General features: G+C 59.3%; 3 protein-coding genes across 3 annotated transcripts; all 3 read right to left on the minus strand.

The window, feature by feature from the left end:
- Positions 1-2,717: 2,717 nt before the first annotated feature.
- Positions 2,718-3,654, minus strand: BKCO1_5000209 (uncharacterized protein; the record flags this gene model as incomplete). The annotated part of the gene is made up of 3 exons (XM_020276800.1): positions 2,718-2,744; positions 2,807-3,519; positions 3,576-3,654. 3 exons carry the CDS (start codon positions 3,652-3,654, stop codon positions 2,718-2,720), a joined length of 819 nt encoding a protein of 272 aa, XP_020134101.1.
- Positions 3,655-8,453: 4,799 nt separating this feature from the next.
- On the minus strand, positions 8,454-11,771 carry BKCO1_5000210 (transcription factor cmr1; the record flags this gene model as incomplete). The annotated part of the gene is made up of 4 exons (XM_020276802.1): positions 8,454-9,498; positions 9,564-11,414; positions 11,584-11,638; positions 11,702-11,771. 4 exons carry the CDS (start codon positions 11,769-11,771, stop codon positions 8,454-8,456), a joined length of 3,021 nt encoding a protein of 1,006 aa, XP_020133971.1.
- A 9,364-nt stretch (positions 11,772-21,135) lies between these two features.
- BKCO1_5000211 (uncharacterized protein) lies at positions 21,136-21,441 on the minus strand (the record flags this gene model as incomplete). Its single annotated transcript, XM_020276803.1, has 1 exon — positions 21,136-21,441. The coding sequence occupies one exon, from the start codon at positions 21,439-21,441 to the stop codon at positions 21,136-21,138; it is 306 nt and encodes a 101-aa protein (XP_020133970.1).
- Positions 21,442-22,593: the final 1,152 nt, after the last annotated feature.

Consider the following 22,593-nt stretch of genomic DNA (forward strand, 5'->3'; position numbering starts at 1 on the left):
AAAATGCCTCTTTTTATATTTGGCGTTGGATCACTGGCGCAGCATGGTCTGTTCGGTCTCTGCGCGGCAATGGAAAAGGGTATGAGGGCCACAGTGTAAGAATACGACAGCATGAAGAGACACATGGCAACATGATGGAAAGACTCTTGTAGAGTATTGGCTTAGTCACACTGTAGAAAGTGCTGCTTATTCGTGTCTCCAGTCGGGGCTATCGTGGTGTTTGTACTATTTTGCACAAGACTACTCCGAAGAGTTCAATCTACACCAGCAGCCTCTGCATAGACAACAATCAAGCCAAAAAAAAAGGAAAAAAAAAAGACGGTTCTAGCCGCATTGAAATGTCTTGTGCATCAGCGTTGTGGGATCTCTTGCAAGAGCGGCCTTTGTTGCAGTGATGGCGGGATGAGCTGCTCCCATGCCGGTCTATCATACTGGTGGCGCTCGTTAATCGCTATAGTTCCAGAAATTTGCTGCAGACTCTTTCCCCTCGACATTCGCAACAGATGCCGCTCTCTCTCTCTCTCTCTCCAGATACCATTGTTAGTTTGTCCGTCCAAATGATGGTGTTGTGTTGTATAGAACTTTTGCAATCCACCCCAAAATCTAATTGCGGCATAGTGCCAGAGTGGTTAATGGGTCAGACTTGAATGCAGTCGCATTTAGTCATCTGATGGCTTCGGCCTCGCAAGTTCGAATCTTGTCTATGTCGTACATGTCTCTGGCAGTTCTTTTTGCTCTTTTTGAGAACAGTCCTCCAATAAATCATGGTAACTAACATGTAGCCCAATGGATGCTTTAACGTTACATTTTGGATGTACAGGACACGGGGCAATGCAAGTTCATTTTCCGCGAAGTAGACGACCCCACCAACTTGAAATCTAACATCGTTGTCCCACCACGTCCTAATTTTGTCTGTGTCGTGTATACTTGTCGTCTGTTTTGATCTTTTTGGTCTATGTGTGTGTGTGTGTGTGTGTGTGTGTGTACTCGTCAGATGGTGCGTTTTGCCGTTTTCTGCAATATTCGAATCGTATGTCCGTATGTATTCGTATGATGCCAGTGGCCTCAGCTACCCATGTAGGGAAAGCGAAATGCGGGGCACAGAGTAAGGCCGGAGCTGCCACAACCTACTTTGAGAGGCACGGGGGGTCAATGAAAGAGACAGGTCTGTGTGATGTGCAGTGGTATTTGCTGGCGAGGCGACTAGATATATTTCCCATTGCCTCAGTGGCCGGATTAGCCGTTTACGGAGCGCAAAAAAACAACTGTGATGCAATGTTTTGTTGCACAATCAATCCTCAATGGTAGGGAAGAATTCCATCTTGAAAATGGACGTTGCTAAGTTGGTGGCATTCAACGGCGAGAGAAACGGACGACGCAGCGACCCTTCTAACCGCCGTTGCTTTCATGAAAACGTATTCGCTTTAATTCATCATCCTCACCAATATGGAAGCTTCGGCTCCGCATGGCTATCATACCAACACTCATACGTAGGAAGCTAAAGGGACAGTGAAGTCGTAGATGATCGAATTGCATCTACGGCCCTCCTTCGCAAGTCTACTACCGCATAGGCTGCCTCCGGACATCGGATAAAGCAAGGATTCTCACCGGGCACGGCAGTCTCGCGAGAACCGGAATATGAGAATAAGCCCGGACATCTCATCTCGCGTACACGTCCAACCGGACAGACGCCCTCAACCGAGAAATCTCATCAGCGGCCGGATCGTTTCCCTGCACTGTCAGAGATCTGGCCAGTCCATCGGTGCCGCAAGGCAGTCTTCGCGCAGCATGTTCCAGCAAGTCTTGCAACAAGACTGACCACGCGCAGGATGCATTGCATCAACGAAGAAGCCGACAGGATAAGGCGGAGCGTCCAATCAAAAATGGCGCATCGTCACTAAAACTCAGCCCCTATCTTTCGAGAGTAGTCATCTCGGCGGTGATTGGCTGGGTATCGCAGAAAATAGAAGAGGGGGTGAGAGGAAGGATGATAGGTTTCTTGCTCGGATCTCGCGTCAGCCACCACAGCCCGACCGCCCGACGTTGGAGATGATGCACGTCAGATGAAAGCCATTGCGCGGGGTGCGTGGCTGACAGGGCTGACGGGCATAATCGAACCAGTCACTGTGTGGCAGTGTGCGCAAGCTTTAGGTGTCGGCAGCATCCGCGTTGTGTGGAGGAGCTATGGTACACGGATATATATAGAAAACTATCAGTTGCTCTGCGTTGTACCTGATTCCCATTTTATCGTGTACGTACCAACCACAGAATCCGGCTCCACCTGCATGCTGTCGGAATGTATGTGAGCATGCAAGTGATCCAACAGGCTGGCCGTATGCAACACGGAGCTCAATACGCAGTGAGGCTGAAAGGACCGGCAAGTCATTGGCGACATACCTGAAGAGCATGAGGGATCTCAAAAGGCAGTCCATCCGACACACAATCCACGTATGATTAAAATGTAAATTCTCTTGAATCGTCATCCATTTCCCATTCGCTATGATATTGCGCCGTCCACTCTTTGACGTGCGCAGAATGATGAAAGACTATGTCTAGGCGTCAAGGTCCAAAATGACAGGGGACATGCTAGTACGAGCCAACGCCTTCAAACCGCAAAAGACAAACAAATCCCAACGCAATGCTGGCACTGGGAAGACCCCGCGCAAATTCCGAGAGCAGAGTCTCCATCAGCTCTGCATTAAGCTATAGCAGCCTCCTTACATGCAAGCGGCGCCGTCAATGCCCTGAGTTGCCAATGGTGGTTAGCGGCCGCATTTGAAGGGGAAAGAGAAGGGGAGTGACTTACAATGACCTTGCCGTTGACCCACTCGCCGTCCTGGGAGGCGAGGAAGGCAACAACACGAGCAATGTCGATGGGCTGGCCGACACGGTTGTGGGGGGACCAGGTAGCGGCGTACTCATCCACCTGGTCGTTGGTGAGGCTGTCGCCGTTGGGGATGTACTCTTTGCAGACGGCGTGGTACATGTCGGTCTTGATGCCGCCGGGAGCGACGCAGTTGACCGTGACCTTCTTCTCGCCGGCATCGATGGCCATGCAGCGGACGAAGGTCTCAATGGCACCCTTGCTGCCCGAGTAGACGGCGTGCTTGGGGACACCCTTGGCCTGGCCGGTGATGGAGCCCATCAGGATGATGCGGCCGCCCTCGGCCATGTGCTTGTAGGCCTCGCGGGCGACGAAAAACTGGCCGCGGGTGTTGATGGACATGACGCGGTCATACTCCTCCTCGGTGACATCCTTGAAGTGGCCGAAGGAGACAACTCCGGAGTTGGAGCAGCAGATGTCGACCTTGCCGTAGTGCTCAACGGCCTTGTCGAAGAGTTGAGTAGTCTCGGCGACGTTGGCGACGTTAGCCTTGATGGCAATGGCATCGGAGCCAATCTCGTTCTTGATCTGCGCAACAACCTTCTCGGCGGCGTCGATGCTGTTGGCGTAGTTGACGACAACCTTGGCACCGCGGCGGGCGAGCTCAAGGGCCATCTCCTTGCCGATACCGCGGCCTGCAATGCTAGTGGTCAGAGAAGCGGGGATGGATGCACGAGTCAGCACTACTCACCAGAGCCAGTGACGACGGCGACCTTGCCCTCCAAGCTCCAGCTGGGGGTCGAGCCGTTGGATGCAGTGCCGACAGCCATTGTGATTGGATTGGTGGTCAGTTGGGATTTGTTTTGTCGGGAGAGTGTTGGCTGAGGTGAAGAGCTAAGATGAAGAGCTGAGATGATTGATTGCTGTCTGGGTGGGCTGGTCTGGCACAGCTGAGGCATCTATATAGGGATCTCTGAGGTGGACGTCGGGCCGGAAGGGTGGCAGCCAGGAGAGCTCATAGTCGGGATTGCAGCCCCCATCCGGATGGTGTTTACCCTCTGGCAGCCGGGCTGACAATAGAAGCGGGCGCTAGCAAGGCTCGCCTCAGACTTTGGCGCAGGGGCTGGAGGTGAGATGCTTCGGACTCGCGGGGCCGACGCTGTCTGGATCAATCAGAGACGTCATGCGGGTGGCCCATGCGCCGGGGTTCGAGGTGGGAGTCGAGCTGCAGCGCTCGGCGCGCGGTCCAGCGGCGCGTTCGGCCTTGACTAGAGCGCGAGCGCGAAGTCGCCGGCGGGCACATGTTTGCTGAGAGCGGTGTTGGAGTGTCGGGAAGCGGGACCGGACAGGCACCAGGCAGGCACCGGCAGGCGCTGGCAGGCACTGGCTCCCGGCAGGAGATTAGCGAGCGATAAGCGCCGGCGCGGAAAAAGGGCCTCCGACCGGGGCAGCCCGCCCGGGCCCGCGCCGTGACTTGGTGACCTACTCTGCCAGCCGGCGAGCGACGCCTGGCTCACGCCGCCTGCCTGGCTCACGCCGCCTGCCTGGCTCACGCCGCCTGCCTGGCTCACGCTGCCTGCACTGGCCCACGCATCGCTCATCACGCATCGCCCACTCGGGCCTTTTCTCTGACGTCGGGGACCCAACTTCACCCACTGCGCCTGTTCCACACAGCTCCAACTGGCCTGCCGGCAACCCCAACATATGCCAATTAGCCCGCCCACCGCAGGAACCCTGTGCTCGGCGCATCTTTGAGACGGTAGGCGCTGGTGCGCTGGTGCACTGATGCCTGTGTTTCGCTAGTTTGTGCGGTCATTGACTTCGGACTTCAACCACTTTCCCCCCGCTCTCCGCCCGGATTCGCCCACGCGGACTTCGCAGAATGCATTCCGGACTTCGCCCTCACCAGTCCGCCAAGCACCCCAGCCTCCAGCCTCGATCCCCTCCATCGCCGATGCGCCCCCGCCTCCGTTTCCTCCAGCTCTGGCCTGCCCCGTGCTGCTCGGTCCGCTACCCGCTCACGTGACATCCCACCTCGCCCGCCTTGCCCCAGACACATCTCTGTCTTCCGTGCCGCGCCTCGTCGCTGCTGGAGAGCCGTTGCAATGGACTGCGGCTCTGACTGGCACCGCGTCAGCCTATTCCCCTGATCCCCGCAGCAACCGCCACGACATGGGCCTGCAAGCAGCAACGCTTCAGGAACACGATGCTCACGCAGTCCCGTCCCTCTGCGGTCCGCCCATGATCAGCGCTCACCCTCATCTAAAACAGACACTTCCGCCGCACAGATCTTGCAGCTTCGGCTCGGAATCCAGTAAATTGCCGCCTGCATCAGGCCTGGCCCGTTGTCCTGACGGCTGTATTGCCTACACGGACACGTTTGAACCGCGCCCGGACTTCCTCCCCATGTCCACCGTCCGGCCTGCTGCCACCGCCTGTCTCGACGAGCGGGAACACAGACCACGCGGGTATGCGTCGTCCGCCAGACCGTCAGCGATTTCCATCCTGCGCCCGTGCCTTGGCCCACACATGGCCCTCTGGCCCGCTGCGACTCACTGAAGCTGGTTAGCCAGCGGAAGATCAGCGCCTTGCTGCATGCTGCCTGTCCTGCTTACATCAAACGGTCCTCCACCCGGCCCTCTGTCGAGCAGTGGATCCGGGGAAGCGTGAACCAGGTCGCGTGTCCGTTAGCTCCCGCTCCGGCAATGCTGGCCTCTACTCTGCATTCTCTCATTGAGCCGGGTCATGGTCTAAGAATGGCTGCTGCGTCTAGTTGCTGCCAGCCTCCTGTTCCCCTCCGGCTGCCGTCCACCTCGTATCTGAGCCCGGCGCGGACATTCTCCTCACGGTAAGTGATGGGCGGTGCGGAGAGCTAACGCCATTGATCCTCTCTCGGAGCGTGATGCCTATTCTTGAGCCTTCCTTGTTCGGACATGGTTGCAGAATCCCGGCACTTGACAGGATGAGGTCATCGTGATAGGCCCAGTGCGACGTCTGGTGCTTCTGGGGTTCATCTGCTCAAACCCATCTGCCGGCGCCGTTTCACAGCCAACAAAGCAAATAAAAACGGGTACGTCGGTAGCAGCGGGCGCGCCAGAGTGTGCATCTAGCGTCTTGCGTTTCTGCAGTAAGGCGTGGGTGTGCATCATTGATGTGAAGGAACGGCTCCTGCATGCGCCGCCGAGCCCTAGAGCTCGGCCGAGCCTACGTAACTGCCTGCCTGGCTTGAAATGGAGGCCATCTCCGGGCCGCATGGTGTTGATCGTCAATAGGTACGGCCAGCCTCCGGTTGGCCCATGGGCGCAAATGAGGAGAGCCTTGACGGACTTCTGCCATCAGCGGTGGGATCGAGAGGTGGTTAGCCTGCGTCAACCTCCCCCCGGTTGTCCGGCCGGGGTGATATGACAAGGTCTCTAGCGTGGGCGGCTACGCCGCACGCGTTGCCTGAGACAGCCCAAGAGGGAGGGCGGAGGTGCAATTAAAGTATGGTATGGATTGACGTGAGCAGTGCGTGCGCAAGTCAATGCAAGTAAGGATATTAGAGGCGCCCGGACCCCCGCCCGTTCAGGTCGTGTAGCAACGCCCACTATAAGGCTGACCATTCTCTACCCTACCCATCCCTCCCTTTCGGAAGAGATGCTGCTACCAGCATCCGTTCTCTTCTCTTGTGCCACACCATCCCCTATGACAACATACGCATGCCACATTCGCCCTTCATCCAGCCATGCCATTGTGTAGCAACACAGCCAGTTGGGATTCCAAGGTGAAGAAAGAAAGGAAAGAGGCAGACAGACCATGAATGATGGGAGGCACAAGGGAAAGGTTGGAAGCTTGGCTGACCGGCAATGTCCTACTCCTGCTCGACAATCGACCTTCTTCTCCTTCCGGGCTCGACCGTCCCTACTTTTTCCATGAATTGCCGAGACCAACACATATATCTACCGGACGCACTTCACCTCGCCGTACACAAGACGGATACCAGGATGGGAGGACGCAGACTCCCAGGGAGAGCATAGCCATACGGCAGTCGAGGCAAGGAAAAGGGGCATACACCGCTCCGTAAATGGTCCCTACCCATGTCGGCGCCGGTATCCCGAACCCTCACCATTGGCTGGGGCCAACAGCCACTGCCTGCCGACGGACCCATCAGCACTCACTCATTCGCGCACAAGGGAGCAAAGCGAAACACATTTTAGCGAACACTGTAGCCGCGTTCAGCCACAGCTGGAAAAGCCGGGAGACGAAGAGAGGCCAAACCCCTATCTCAGGCACAAGCAGCAATCGCCCCTTTCGTATGTATGCGCGCTGTGTCAAGATGAGATCATGATCCGGTCGGGCTGAACAAAAAGGTGTGCGCCAGTCTGGTATACTTAAAGCAACCTGTAAAAGCCACCGCTAATCCTCGCTCTCGCCCCATTCTTCCGCCCACTTCCCCATCTGCTCGCATACCCCTCCTCGTTCCCTCTCCTCATTTCCTCCACCGTCACTTACCCAGTTCATTCCCGACTGTCATTTATCACGCTGTACACTACAAGCACGCACCAGCACATAATCGTACTTGACCATCTAACAATCGACAGTAATAGTCAATGGAACGGACTAGCAGAAGATTCGGTCCGAGTCGGCATTCAGGTCACGTTACTTGGTCGTTCCCGTCTCCAACCCCGCCACCACACCTGAAGTCCATCCTGCTACTATCTACCTCCCCGCTCCACACCGACCCCGCATCATCTCAAGTCACCCGTCATCCATCAACCAATCACCCCCCTCCTTCGCACTCGGTCGATCATCATCATCATGCCAGGTGTGCGATGAACAAGGGTCACAGGATCAACTGTCACCACTCAAGAGCAGCACTTCCTCTTATGGATGAAACGTCTTCGGATTTCTCATTACAACTGATGCGACTCGACTCCTATCAACCGTATCGACGACGATAAACCATTAACCCGACATCCTATCATTGCTTCGTCTATCCTCCGGTAACCATCGTTTCCCGATCGCGACTGAAACAGGGAATCCCCAAACGACAAGACGGACAACACCAACATAACTCCAGGATGAGAGCAGCGTGCTAGGCAGGATACGCAAACGCGACAAACCAAAGGGCGAAGCGGAGTCTGATGACCATGACAAAACCAAGTGACGAAGCAGTCGGATCAACGTATCTTTGATGGAGAAAAAGGGACGAGCAGAAACGAGTTACAACTTCGACCATCGATACTCATGGCCGGGAATACACATTACTCATTCGAGCAGTATTATATCCCTCCCCATTTCCTTGTTCGTCGCCAGCAAACCATCCAGGCTTCCTTCCCAAAGGAGGCTGGAGATGCGATATGGCGACGATGTGGACGAACCATGCAGCGGCGAGTTTGATCTCTCTAGGATTTTGCCGTTCTTCTCGCCTGCCTATCGAGGCAAAACGGAAATGAGCCTTTCATGCGAACAACAAAAACGCGTGCGATGCGTAGCGCTTTGTTCGCGGGCTCGACTGCTCCGACCGCGACTCGCGACCGACTGAATGATGTCGCCATCATCTGGACAACGAGATCGGGCAGTTGCGTTTGCTGGACGTTATCTCAACGATTTGGTTGCATGCCAACACTTGGCTGGATGCTTGACGTATTCAACCCCTCGCCAACCTCTCAAGCTTACCGCGGATGCCGTCGGAGAACCTCGTGGCGTAACCCTCGTCGACGACATCAATACAGTGAGTAAGGACTGTGAAGGCGTTGTCCATGCTCAACTGGGAGCCATCCCGCTTCGTCAGTGTTGGTACGCCCTCGCGCTTGGTGAGGTAACGGCTGATCAACGGGTGCTCAGCAGGCAGGTTGTCTACCGCGAAGCTCGGCCCAGGCACGGGGAACATGCCGTTGCTAGGAGAGATCCCCTCGTTGTGGGTGAGTGCGTCAGTCCACAAGATGAGAGCGGTGCGGTAGATGGCGCCAGCCCACCATGGCGGACGCACGGCGCGAGGCATGCCGCGGATCAGGCGGAGCACCTGACCGCAGTGGAAGATGGCTTCTTCCACATCGGAGATGCAGCGTTTGTGCAGCCACATCAGCTGCTGGTAGCTACCATCGAAGTTCTCCCGGCGCGCAAGGCGCTCGATCTCCGGGAAGTTGGTCACGGCATTGAGGCTGATGAGGTGGAACAGTACCAAGTTGGCCTGCATGAGAGCACAAGGGGCGTTGTTCTTCATGTACCGGTCCGCAAGGTCGTACCAGCGCTGCAGCAACGACTGCACTTCCTCGAGACGCACCCGAGTTGATGCTGCTGTGACCGCCCGAGTGCGTTGCCGCGACGCCGAGTTATCGGAGAAGCAGCTCAGCAGCTGGCAATACTGGCACACGAGCGTCTGCAGCGGGTGCAGCAGCAAGCGCAGGTGCAGTGGCGTGAGCTCGATGCCCTGCGCCGAGATCTCATCATCCAGGAAATGGCGGAACAGGTCGCGTAGCGACAGAGGACGAGCCCCCGAACCGACAGAAGAGTACCCTCCTGCAAATTCATGCACTTGGTTGAACATGTCCGACCACTCGACCGCCGTCTTAGCCGTCCACAGGCAGTCGGCATCAGGCATGGGAGCGCCGAACTCGGTGACTGAGAAGAGCGGGGCTGTATCGTGGAAGAGGGACAGTTCCTGATCGACCATCGCCCACGAGTAGATGAGCCTGGATTGTGTTAGTCACGAAAAATACCGGAGCGATGACTGGAGGGGGGGAAGACAACGACTTACCTGCTTCGGCTCTCATGCTGGATCCAATCCTCCCACAACCCATCTGGCCCCGCATGGTCCATCCTCGGCGTTGGCACATGCCTCGGTTCCAGAATTCCCGAATGCCGCAGCATGGCAAAATACATGCCGCGCTGGCCCATGGCGATATCCATCTGCCACTTGTCGCCACTCCACGCCGCCTGAACGGTGAAGAGAAGAGCAGAGTGCAGAACGATAGGATCGCCGCTCATGATGATGTTCTTCTCAATCAAGTCGAACAGTGAGATTCGGCAGGCCTCTGTGAGACCACCGGTAAGCCAGCGTGCCTCGACTGACGGAATCACCATAGCGCCCTGTGCGATCATCATCAGGACCAGCAGGCTGGCTGCTTTGTCATTGTATGAAGAGAGCAGATTGTTGGCATCGAGAACCCCGCGAGCCGTCATTGGAAAGTATGCCTCGAAACTATTCGCATAGGATCGAAGGAAATACTCCAAGACGCGCGCTGGGGGGAGGAGAACGAAGTTGGATCCGCCGTTCGAAAGGGGAGATCCGCCACTCGCTGGCGAGCTGCTCATGCCTTCCTTGTGGATGTCAAGAGCCTTGTGCAGGAATGACTGGGTAATGGCGAGCAGCTTGTCGCGACTACTCTCCTGAAGCTGCATCACCGCTATGCGCTCGTTTCCGGTGGGGAAGTCACCGTCTTCCCACTGCGGTCTCCAACTGCTCCAGATTTCGTGGTTTTTCAGACTCTGCTCCAACCGTTCCAGGTTCAGCTTTGCCGTCCGCGGACACGAGGTTGAGGGAATGGGGGGCGTGCAGCGGAAAGCGCTCCAGCCGTCTTGGGCCGCAATGATGGCACCAAGATCGGGGACGCCTGTTGCCGGGTTGCTACTTATTGACGCTTGCCGTGTAGGATACAGCATAGAAGCAGAGCTGCCGAGCTCGAGGTCCGAAAGAGCGCGGTCCATCTGGGGAGTGGTGATGGGTGTTTGGACGGGCGGGAGTGCGTGCGAGAAATCGGGCATCATGGAGAACATGTTGTCACCCTGAGGACCAGCCGGCATACTACCGAAATCCATGCTCATATCCGGGGCCATCATCGCCATGTCGAACCCGCTTGCCATCGGCATGTGTTGCCAGTCCATGGTGAACTGTGGGCTGGCACTCTGCTCAGAGCTGCGTCCAGTAGCGAACTGTTCGTAGCCGGACATGGGAGTGTGCTGGACGAAGTCGTTCATGGGAGTCGGGATAGGCGATATTACGTTGGCGGCGGGGACGACAGCAGGAGGTCCGTTGGGAGGAGATGCATGCTCAAAGAAGGGGGGAGGGCCATCCACCATGGGCTTTTCGTTCTCGGGGCTGGCGTGGTGAGAGGCATGCGAGGCAAGGGAGGCAACAGACTGTTGGGAGACCGACGACGATGAGTGGTGGTGGCTATGGGTGGCCTGGGGCGAGTGTTGCTGCTGAGGAAGAGGTTGCTGCTGCTGGACCGGTTGCTGCCCGTCTTGCAGCTGAGCTGGGGGAGAGTTGCTCGCCGGAGACCTGCTCGATGCGTTTTCGCCACTGCCGTCCGAGGGACCCGAGCTAACGGCGCCAACCACGCCATTCTCACCCGGCTGCACGGGACCTCCCAGGCGGTTCATCTGCTTCGACACTCTACGGGTGGGGCGGAGCGTGCACTTCAGGTTCCGGCCGGCGCAGCGGCTGCAAGGGAACTTCTTGTCGCATTTCGTCTTAGTCTTCGCACAATTGCTGCAGGCAATCGGAGTCCGTCCGGCAGATTTGGGGATGATGCCGTTGCTGGGGGGAAGGCCTTCCTGGTTGTTCTGGTCCCGACCGTGGACGGTATAGTGACGCTGAAGGAGATCCCTGGTTGGCACCACAACGGTTAGCTTGGCGGCTTCTAGCGTACCCTCGAAACGCGATTGCCATTTTAAGCAATCATGGGAAAACCAGCGGAAGTCCCCGAGATGGGAAAGAGTGACTATCGAAAGAGGGGGCGCAGTGGGGGAGCTGGATGGATCGGAGCTTCACTCACCGACGGGCGAAAGACATGTGGCATGTGAAGCACTTGAAGGGCTTCACATTGGTGTCTGTGGGCGTCCAAAGTCAGCGACGTGGGGAAAGCGGGCGTTCGGATGGGACTGGGGCCTTACGGGTGAGGATGTGCCTCTCGAGGTGCTCGTCCCGGGTAAAAGACTGGCCGCAGTAGGTGCAGAACACCATTGTTGCGGCGGCGAAGGGGGGGCTGCGTTTGGAGAAGGAAAAAAAAAAGAGAGGGGGCAGCGAGGAGTGGGCAGGCCGGAAGCGGACGGGACTGGCTGGCCTGGCGCTGGACGGGGTGGCGGCAAGCGGTGCTGGCGAGGGTGGAAGAGAAAGATGGAAGCCTGGAGAGTGGAGTGGGGATAGCAGAAGAGGGAAGGGTAGGTGGAGGAAGCGAGAGAAAAGATGTGTGGACGACGAGGGCTGAGGCTGATATTATGGAAGGCGCGGAGCTACCTTGCGGGCTGGGGCTTACCTACGCACTGGAGCTGAGGCAGCAAGAGTTTTAGTTATTCATTACATCTACACTGTTCGAACCGGGAGGACGTGGATGTGGCCAGTAGGGCCTGTGCATGGCCCAAGGTGTCCCTTCTGCTGTTCCGTTACACGCGGAACGCCTAGCAGCAAAGTCGTGACATGGCTGTGATGGAGGCTTACCCTCGCACCGGCGCCAGGCTTGGGCCTAGCTGCTGCTGCGATAACGAAACACGGCAAGGGCAGATCGGCGGGCATCGAAGGCGTAGGCTGGGCCTCCCCCGGCCAAAGCGCGTCCGGGGAGCGCAGCGGTCAGCGCGGATCATGGCTGCCCAGGGCCCTGGGACCGCGACTGGCACCGGCCTGGCGCCGCCGCCGTCAGCGACGCTCAGCAGGCGCCGGCTGAGAGCCACCCGCCGCCCGCGCGCGCGGCGGGGCCTGTTACATCTGGCTGCGCGGCGGTCACTGGGTCGCCCTGGGCGAGAATGCGAGTCTTGGGTGGTGCGGAGCGCTCGCTCAAGCCTTTGCCTCGCGCCCATGCCTGTCTGTCTGCCCATGCCTGTCTGCCCATGCCTGTCCCACATCTTGCGCCATCCGGGTCCGCGCCCCCGAAAATAGCAGCCCTCGAAACACCGACAACTCTTCACGGGCCTCACTACTCAGCAGCGCTCGACGATGCCGCGGTGCATGTCGCGCAGCAGGCAGGGCTGACGACGCGCCCCAGAACGTACATTGCTCCGCGCTGCTGACGTGGGCGTCGACGCCGCGTTGATTTGCCAGCGCGAGGCTGCCTGGAGTGCTGTCGATCCGCAATCTCGCTCGCGAACGCGCGCGCAGCAGCGAGCTTAAGTCGAGCTCGCCGGCTGCTCTGGCAGAGTGCCACTGGCCCGGAGGATGCAGCGTCGACCGGATCGCCGCCCCGGCCGCAGATCCGCGGGCCTTGGTGACCGTTTCTGGTCGCTGCCATTACCGCCTTCAGCCAGCCATGTTTCGAGTCGCCGCATTGGGCCAGTGGTGGCTCGTAGGGCGCGCGCGAGCCACCGTGGACTCCGTTTATTGACCATGGCACTGGTTTGCGGGTGAGCGACATCATCATCAACTCTGTCTGTTATACACCATCTGTGCCAAGCCCAGACGCCCGCCCAGACGCCCGCCCAGACGCCGGGCACGGGAGCCAGCGCGGCCGGCTTGCCGTGGACGAGGGCCCGTGCAGCAGCCAGTGACGGCGCCCGCCCGTGTGTCACTTTCAAGACTCGACGGCCTGGGTCATCACGCCCGTCGCGGCAGGCATGGATGATGGCGCCGAGACGCTGGGGGGATCCGGCTGTTTTGGGGTTAAAAACAGATCTGTAGCCGTGACAACCGGCCCGCGTTGAGGGGCAAACAGCCGCGATGGGGGGTTGTCCTCGCAGTCCTCGCAGTCGACTGCCCCGCGTGGAGCTCGGGCCCGCGGGCATGGGCGTGGGCGGGCGGGCCGCCTTGAGCGTCAACTGCCTGTGCCGGCGTCGTTTCAAGCAGCGGGTCGATTGCGAAATCTGGCCGGGCGAGGGAGCGTGGGCGTCTGGGGCATGGGGCAATGGGGCTACACCGGGTTGAGGTTGATGGTCGGCGTCGGTGCGTCGGAAAAATCGGGCATGGCGCTGGTGAGAGTGCTCGCGTCGACGACACGCCGCTGCAGAAGTCTCGTCACCTCTCGACGCCTCCGTCTAGCCGCATCGCAACGTGCTCCCCACGCGCTGGAGCAGTGGGCGTTCCTCTCGCCCGCTGCTCGACCACGGTACGTACCCAGGATCAGATGCGCCGCCATTGGCTCCCACGCGCTGCAGCCCGCGTGTCTCAACACGAGCTCGCGCCTACACGAGCCTCTCGAACCCGCGAAACTCGCGCACTCAGCTCGTTGCTCTCGCGTTCCGCGCCGGCCGGTCCATCCATGTGCGCTGCCGCAGCTCAATACCGCCGCGTCGTGGCCGTTCGGTCCAGGACGGGAGGGCGTCACCGTCTCCAGCACGACGCCATGAGCTGCCGGTAGCCCCCCAAGCCGTCGCGCGGGCGGTGGCTCGTCGCGTATCTTTGATGTCGATCGCCGGATCGCCCGATCGAGCGCCGGCTTGCCAGGCACCGCCTCCACAGGCCTTTTGGCGGTGCTATGGCCAGGGCGGGCGGGCGGGCTCGCGGGCTTGCATGTCCAGCACTCGTATTAGGCAATGGTGGTTGCCGTTTCGGGTAGGCCAGTCTGCTTACCCACATGGGCGGGCGCGGTTTGCTGGCACTTGCTGGCACTGGCCCTATGGGCTCGGGCGGTCCGGGGATTCTCTATACGGCGCTCGATCAGCGCGCCGCTTCCCAACGCGGCGTCGGCCGCAGTGCATGGGCCCTGCTCGACCCATACGAGCGCTGTCCCGTGCTTCCCCGCTCCTCAGCAACCTACAGCGCGAGCAATAATACTACTTATCGCGCGCTGACGTTGGCCGCTGGGTGGGGAAGGATCGCAGCCAGAGGCAGCCAGAGGCAGCCAGCGGCAGCCAGAGGCAGCGGCGACCCAGCGCATCGGTTCCCCACCGCGGGCCCTACTGGCCGCGCCCTCGCGGTGCTCGCTTCGCTGTCTCCTTTCGGCGTGGTGATGCTGTCACTATCAGCGCCGCCGTCGAAGGAAGCTCTGCCCTACGAAGCACCCAAGACTTCTGCTCGCCGACCCGCGGACCCAGCAGAAACCTGCATGCACCCGCATGTAGCCTGCTCGTCGATTCTGCAAGGCTACTGTACAAGAGTATTGGTGGCTGGTGGCCCGCGCCGCCACGCCTGCGGTGTCTGTCTCTGCCCGCTGCCCGCCGCCCTTTCTGCACCTGCTCTCTCCCTCCGATTCTTCCGCCGCCGCCGCCGCCGCGAGCGCCGCCGCCTTCTTGATCGCCGCCAGCCTGCACCCGTGACAACGCCCCTATCGCCGCGTTGCTGTGTTGCGAAACCCACCCCCCATCCCGGCCGCCAGCAATTGGCCCGCCGCGCGAAGCCCGTGTCTTTCCTCAGTGCCGGGCGTGTGTGAGTTGCACCGCGTTGCGAAAGTTCCCGTCCGCTCGGGCGCTTGGAAGTAGTCACTTTGGAGCAGGGTCCTTGGATTACCCTTATGAGGCACGCAGCCTACGTCATGACGGCCGACGGGCGCGGTAGGTAAACAGGGCGCAGCCGTGTTGTACGCTGCCGCGCGCTACTAGAACGCCCAGGCCGGCAAGGCAGGAGGACCCTTGCACATCTATCTTCCTCTGCCTTGCGCCTTTCGGCTATGGCTGCACAAGACCGTTTGAGTGGCGGTCCTCCCCGCCCGCGTTGTGCACAGCCCGATGTGGTGAGCCAAGGGAAGAGCTAGAAAGACTAAAAGAAAGAAAGAAAAATAAAAAATACAATTCAAGGAGCGCCGCCATGATAGTGCAGCACCCGTCGTGGGACGATCTGCCTCTGCTTTGCAACACAAAGCCCACATAAGAATGGAGTCAGCTGGGCCGCGCGCGGAAAGGCATCTTATTATAATACAAAACGCCTCTTCCGGGGCTGTGGGAAATCTCCACATCGGAAAAAACGGCTGTCACAGACTCGATTGCTCCCGCATCCTGTGAGAGCGCCCCGGCCAGCCCTGTCTCAAGCCTCTGCCGTCAAGATGCTACATAGATTGCCCACCACACGCGCGCCTCTCGAGGTTTTGTTAAGCTAACACCTATTTTAGCGCACATCTCTTGCACCCTCCCCGCTCATGCTATACCGGTCGTCGGGAGCACGGCAGGCCGGGCCAAAACGCCAGTGGAAGAGCAACAACCAGTGGCAGCTGCAGCGCCCCTCTCGCATCATCGCCTCTGCCTCGATGGAGTCAGCGGGCGGGGACGCGCGCAGGATTCCGGGGGGGCAGGCCAGAACAGGAGCCAGGACAGGGCAAGATAAGGCAGGATAGGGCAAGGCGGATGGCGTTGCAATGAAAAGCAGGCATGTGTGCGCGTGTGGGTGTGCTGCTGGTGCTGCTGGTGTTGCTGCTCTCCTCTTTCTACGAACCACAAGAAAGATGCGGGAAGTGCGATGATAGAGACGACAAGTAGAGAAGCATGGCATCGGGCTCAAGATCGCAGGGATGGCGCAATGCCCGGCTGGCGCCGCCGCTGCCGCAAGCCGACCTGCCAGCCTGCTGGAGAAGCCCATTGCACACTTCTTACCCTGCTGCCTAGAACAGGTTCTATCTTTGCAAACTTCCCGCAACGCACTTCCTCCATTGCCCTTTTCTCCTCGCCACCACGGCTTTTGCGCGAGATATGCATGATTGGCTTTTTTGCTTCCAAATCGCCGCGTTTCCCTCGCACCCGCGCACCCTTTTCGGCGCTGGACCCTGGATCTTCCCGATTGGTGGTCGAGAAGAGGACTGGGACGGTGGGTGCCACGCCACAAGGTGAAAAGGGAACGGCCGCGTTGGGTTTCTTGGACAAGGGTGAGCATTCTCCTGTTTCTCGAAAAATCTCCGCTGCAGGGCATAAGCAGTAAGGCAAGGACGGAGAGAGAGAGGGGGGGAGGGGGACACAGTAAGAAGAAGCCGGGCGCTGTGCGGTGGGGGGCAGGTGTTGGGTTGGGCGGAGGTGTACGCACAAGGTACGGTAGGGCTGCGTATGTGCCGTTTCGACATGGGCAATGGAGATGGCGTCCAAAGGGAAAAAAACGAGCTTCCGGGATGGAATCCTGGAGGTTTGACTTCATCCTCTCGGCTCTCTACACATCTTCTTCGGCCCTGGATCGACTGCGCCCTGCCTTCGCTACCGAGGTTTGACGGAGAAGGAAGTGGCATGGTCAGAACGCCGCTTCGGTCATCTCATCCCCCCTGAAGCAAGGTTTGGGGCATTTTCGCCCGTTTCGTTGAGCGATACGGGGCAAGCGTGGCAGAGGGCGGGCTCGCTTCCGGCTTCGTTCCTTTCGGCCTGGGCTCGGCCACGAGCAGCAGCGAATGGGCATTGTCGAAGGCCCGGTCAGCCTTGTACAGCGCAGACGAGGAAAAGAAAGTGCTTATGTGAGATCTGCGTGGGCAGCGGGCTTGGAGAGGGGCTTGGGCTTATGGAAGCAGCGCGAGCAGGGGAAGGGCGCGGGAAGCACGCCAAGCTGGTTGGTACATGCGTACAAGGGCAACGACTTGTGTGCAGCATGCACCTAGGGTACCCTTTTCCCACCTACGCCCCGCGCGGCCATCCGGAGGGTGCCGCGCAGGCTGGAGTGGATCTGGTGGGGGCAAAAAGGAAGACGAGGAGCAAGAAGCGTTGAACACGAGCGTCCGATCAGCCGCGGGGTGTGGTGGGGGAAAGGATGCGCCTCCGGCTGAAGGAAGGCAGACAGGCAGGTTTGCTGTGGGGAGAGGAATAATCTTCACGTCAACGGCAGCGAGGGGCGGCGGGGGCAAAACAAGTATCGCGAGCGCGCGCGTGGACGGTAGCGCGGCCATGCCCGTCCTGTTTCGGCCAGCCAAGGCCAAGGTCGGTGGTCGTCGCTCTCTCAGTTGCTGCTTGGGATTCCGTGTTTCGTGCGCTGGTGAGCAGGCCGGGGACCTGGCTCCGTGTCGTCCATGTATTATCACGCGCGGGTTCCTTGCTCCGTGCCCCTTGCGCCTACCGCAATGGGGAGCGGAGCGGGCGTCGCGGGCGCCGCGAGCGCGCTCTTCGCGTCGTCTCTGTTTCATCGTCCTCGAGGGTAAGTAGGTGCATAGGCATAGGCATAGGCAGGTAGCCTCGCTCTCGTGTGGGTGCCGAGCCGTCAATGCACATAATCCGGGACAGCGGGTACTCGTTTGGTGATCCTGGGTCCAGGAGGGCAAGGCGCGGCGGGGATCAGCTGTCAGATTTCGATGGCTGCTGCTGCTGCGCTTCCCTCTCGCTAGGGGATACTCCGGCGGCCGCTCTGTGCCTTCCTCCCCTGCTGGCCGTCCAGACGAGCAGCAGCGCCAGCGGCGCAGGAAGCAGGAAGCAAGAAGCAGGAAGCAGGAGGCAGGAGGCAGGAAGCAGGCATGCGCGGCGCTGCATGTGAAGATGATGCGCGCAACAAAGAGGCAAAACGGCGGAAACGCGGTCAATTACTCATCCAGACGAAACGACAACGGGCACCGCAGGGGAGCCAAACACAAAACACGAGGTGAGCGGCTGCAGTGTCAGCAGGGCCAAGGCTGCACGCGAAAGTGTCGGCGTCGCCGCAACACTTCATTCATGCACTCGCTCGCCGTGCCTGCGACCCGGACGGACCTGCGAGACACGCGCGCTTGCCGCCGGCAGCTCCCCTCCCTGCTTCTTTCGCGTCTTTCGTTTTTCTTCGCGTATGTTTTCAGTCGTCGACATGGGCCGGCAGACTCGCACAGCGATCGACGCCAACAAAACGGAAATCGATAGATTCCTCCATCGCCGCTCTGCAGCACAAAAGGACGCTCCTGCCCGAACAATTGGCTGCGCCGCGTCGCCGCGTCGCCGGCGGCCCAACGGCAGAGCGCAAGCGCTCCCATCAGCACACGCTCGTCCTTCTCCACTCTTCAGAACCCCGGCCCATACTTGACCCGCAGCACTCGGCCCCAGGGGGTCCAGAACATCTGCTGCAAACGCAGCGAGCCGCAGCGAGCCGCAGCTGTCAATGCCAAAGAGCGTTGCGGGTCCGCGTGCAAGCCCGAGTGGTTGGTCGTCGTGGAAAGAGAGTGAGGGTCGAGCACGCGTTAGTGTCGACGCGGTTGTGGAGACGGATGTTCTGGACACGGCAAAGGAGAGAGCATGGCCAAGACAGCGCACCGACGCTCGCGATGAACGTATGGAATAGGAAATGCGCCCACATGGGACCGGCCCGGAGCTTAATCCACGTGTTCCTCGCCCGCGCTGTTTCTATTTGGGGCTCTCTGCCGACTTTGGGTGCCCCGTCGTGCCCCGTCGAGCCCCGTCGAGCCCCGGAGGGAGCGGAATCTCATGTCATCTGCCTCAACACCCTCTGTTGTCGTTGTTGCTTGCGAGGTAGGCAGGACAGCCTGGGAGCCGGCAGCTATGTTTCAACGTGAGACAGCAGCACCAAAGCGCCCCAGCTGGATCCGGGCGCCGCGAATCAACGCAGCTGCCCTGACTTTGCTCGGCCGCATCGGGAGAGCATATAGCAAAAGCGAGACCGAGGGCCTGCTGATTGCTGATGACGACCAAGTAGGCAGAGGTGAGATATGCAGGTGGACAGCCTTGTCTTATCGTCCAAGCAACAACACCGACAACCTTCGAGATCTTGTTGCGATATGCCGCAGGGCAGCACGGCATCCATGTTGGCTGTCAGATGGCCAGGGTGGGAAAACGCTGCCGAGCGTGGATCAGGGTTCGTCCGGCCGTGCAGCAGGGCTGACCACCTACAGCCAAACCATCAGCTGTCGACGATAGCTTTGCCCTCTTCGGACCTAGGCACGCCAACTAAACCCTCGTCGCCGTCGGCTGCCCCGTCCGGACCGACTGTCTAAGTAGTGACCAGCAGCACGCCGAGTCGGCTTGCACTGCCAGCGCCGTGTCCAGCTCCAAGCCGTCGCGACCAGCCGGCCAACGCCCGAGCATCAGACCTTGAGATGGAATGGTGTGAACAGGCCCGAGGAGCCGGGTTGGGTGTTGGAGGGGCTGCGTAAAAAGGTAGGGACGCACCCTACTTTGATCTCACCTTTGTCTCACCTCGCTCTAAACTTACGCCTACTTTCCCCTCCACCGACTGCCCGCGTGCCTGCACCGCCGCCGCCTCATCCACAGTTTGCTGTTGGAGGAGGGCAACAGGCTACTGTGGCTGGCCGACGAATTTAGACGACGCTAGGTGCAAGAGATGTGGCGAGCGCGTGGCCAGTGTCGCACAGCCTTTCCCGCTCTTGTGCTATTCGGCAATCCTTCCCGTCTGCTGTATCCTCCACCCACCTCTTATTCTTAGCCATCACTTGCAGCTTGACATGGCTTGCATCGAGGTGCGGCCGCTGGGTGCTGTCGGTTCAGTCAATCGGTCGTTTTCCAAAGCGGGAAGATCCCGCGAAAGGTCTGCGCGACAGAGCCACCCGCTCCCGTCCCTACGTAATGCACCCCGCAGGACGCGCAACGAAAAGACAAGCGCTGTTGCACGGAGCAGACAGCAACAGCTACTGAAACCTACGCCTCTTTGGTGGGCTGGAAGGCGTAGAAGGGCCGGTGGAGGGGCGAGACGATAATGGAAGCCTGGCAACGCGGGTCCCTTCCTTCGGCCGAATGCGGAGCTGAAGCAAAGAAAGATAGGCTTGCCGGCTTGGCTTGAGCAAGATAGGTCTGCGCAGATGGTGTTGGTTGGACGCGCTCCTGGTGCCTCGCATGCTCGCGCTCTCGCGTCTTGCAATGCCGACATAGCTCAGCAACTAGCGACAGCTCTTGGGTGGGACAGCGTACCCTGCGGGGCGGATCGCAGATCCTGTATGGCGGTCTCTGGTCTCGGTGCAAGGCAGAAACCAACCTGTGCTCGATGCGCGAAGGGAGGGGTGTTGATTGGCCTCACGTCCACCCGTGCCTACGTCTCCATTCAATGAGACCTGATCATTTGACGCTCGGACACGAGAGGCACACTCACATTCCTCGAGGAACCGCCATCTCATTCGTCTCGCTGCGAGGGACTGCGTCTTTCAGCTCCACCAGGACCCAGTAGGCCGACTTACCGAGATCTTATGGCCTCGTGCGAAAAGATGGAGGGCCGCACAAACTGCACAGCACGGAAATCCCGTTGGGTTGGTGAGCTTCGCTGACGAGCTTATTGGCGGGGCGTCGTTAGGTGCACAAGGAGCGCTTCTGGACATTGTTCGAGAAAGCAGTGTACTGGCCCCCGCATCGAAGAGTTGTTTACGGCCTCAGCCCCACGGCTATCGTGGCATCCTGCGAGTGAAAAACGTGGTGCAATAGCAAGCCGCTTACGTACGTTGAGTGAGATTTGAAAACCCGCCAGAGGAAGACAGTACATTAATCATCGAAGGAAGCGTCGATCAGATGCCGTGGCACGCGAAATAGAAAGAGGTCTGGGTCTTACCCTTTGGACGGCCACTGTGGGGTTGTGCTCCGGGCCGTTAGTGCAATGGGGCGGACTCGGCGGTGTGGATAAGATCAGGCGGCTGAGAGTTACCCCAGAGGGCTCCAAGTCTCGCCGTCATATCCGCATTAGGCCTTGTGGGGAACGTGAGCTCAGCGGCCAAGTCAATACTCTTGGCATTCATGCCTAGAACCACCGCTCTCCCATGAACGAGCACGTGCGACCTTCCAACGTCGAGGAGCTCGAGCAGCCGCAGCCAGGCAGAGAGGCAGACATACAGCTCGAGAGCCATGGAGCAGGGGCTCCTGATCCACAGCCGTGGGTGCAACAGAATCATAACCATGGTGCCAACACGGTACACAGCGTTCACCTCGCTTTCGCACGCTTCGCTACCGCGCCCGCCTCGCATGAACGTTGGTGCTGGACGTGTTGGCTTATTGCTCCGCTATAGAGGGGCACAGCATCCGTTTCTTCTCGCAAGGGCACTTTGGTACTGAGGCTTGCGTCGCGACTTGTTGGGCCGCGTCGTCCGAAAATGGAATAAGGTTAAGCGCAGCAGCTGTACAGGAAGTGATTGACGACACGAGACTCGCTCAGACTTACATGCACCCGCTTGATCCGCTTTCACCTCGGACAACGGCTCGCTCGTGCTGCCGAGCGAGACTCTCGGTCTCTGAAGCTCCATGTGAGGCGATCCCAGAAGCGTGTGGTCAATGATGTGAAGCTGATAGAGCGTATAAGTGGGCCTCCCTCGGGAAGGGCAGCGAGATGCGGGTTTCAAGCTCGCTTTCGCTGTGCGACTCTGATCCCGCTGTCAGATGGACGGTTGGTCCGCTCCGCTGCGAGGGTGGACCCGCAGCGGAAAGAGAAGTAGGGAACGCACCACGAGATCCGGGAGGTTGCTGCAGTGTGACGAAGCAAAGGCGCTGCAACGTGGTCAGCTGGGCACAAGAGCCCGGAGGGTCGGGAAGTTGATGTTGCGCGAGATTAGGTCTGTCTGCCAGCACGCCATGTGCCTTTGTGGACCTACGCATCCATCGGTGATGGACAGGCGACTTGGACCACGGAGACAGGGGGCGATCGACAGGGTCTTGTGTGGTTGTACGGCAGCCTTTGAAGCATACGAGTCCATTCAGAGCAAGCTGTACCACTCGCTCCCACACATCTTGGAAAGCTGAAACGCCTCCAAAGCGCCAAATACGCTGCTTTGGGCCGGTACTCCACTTGCTCTATCGTCCGTGAGACCGCATTGCTGGCCGTGGGAGATCTGTGTATCGGCAGTGTACAGCCTCCGGTGCGAGGCGCTTGCGGATGATTAACGCTGCGACCACGATGATGCTTACATTTCCTGCGGCAGGTTGAAGGTATGTACAATGACTCTGCCGAGCCCCGACCTGCTGAAGATTGTAGCAAGGCTGCTGGTGGATGGGAGGGTGTTTTCGTGGTGATGTCGGATGCTATGGAACCCGATCGTTTGCCGTGTGCGTCCACAGCG

Source organism: Diplodia corticola, assembly GCF_001883845.1.
Source record: "Diplodia corticola strain CBS 112549 chromosome Unknown scaffold5, whole genome shotgun sequence".
Taxonomy (NCBI): Eukaryota; Fungi; Ascomycota; class Dothideomycetes; order Botryosphaeriales; family Botryosphaeriaceae; genus Diplodia; species Diplodia corticola.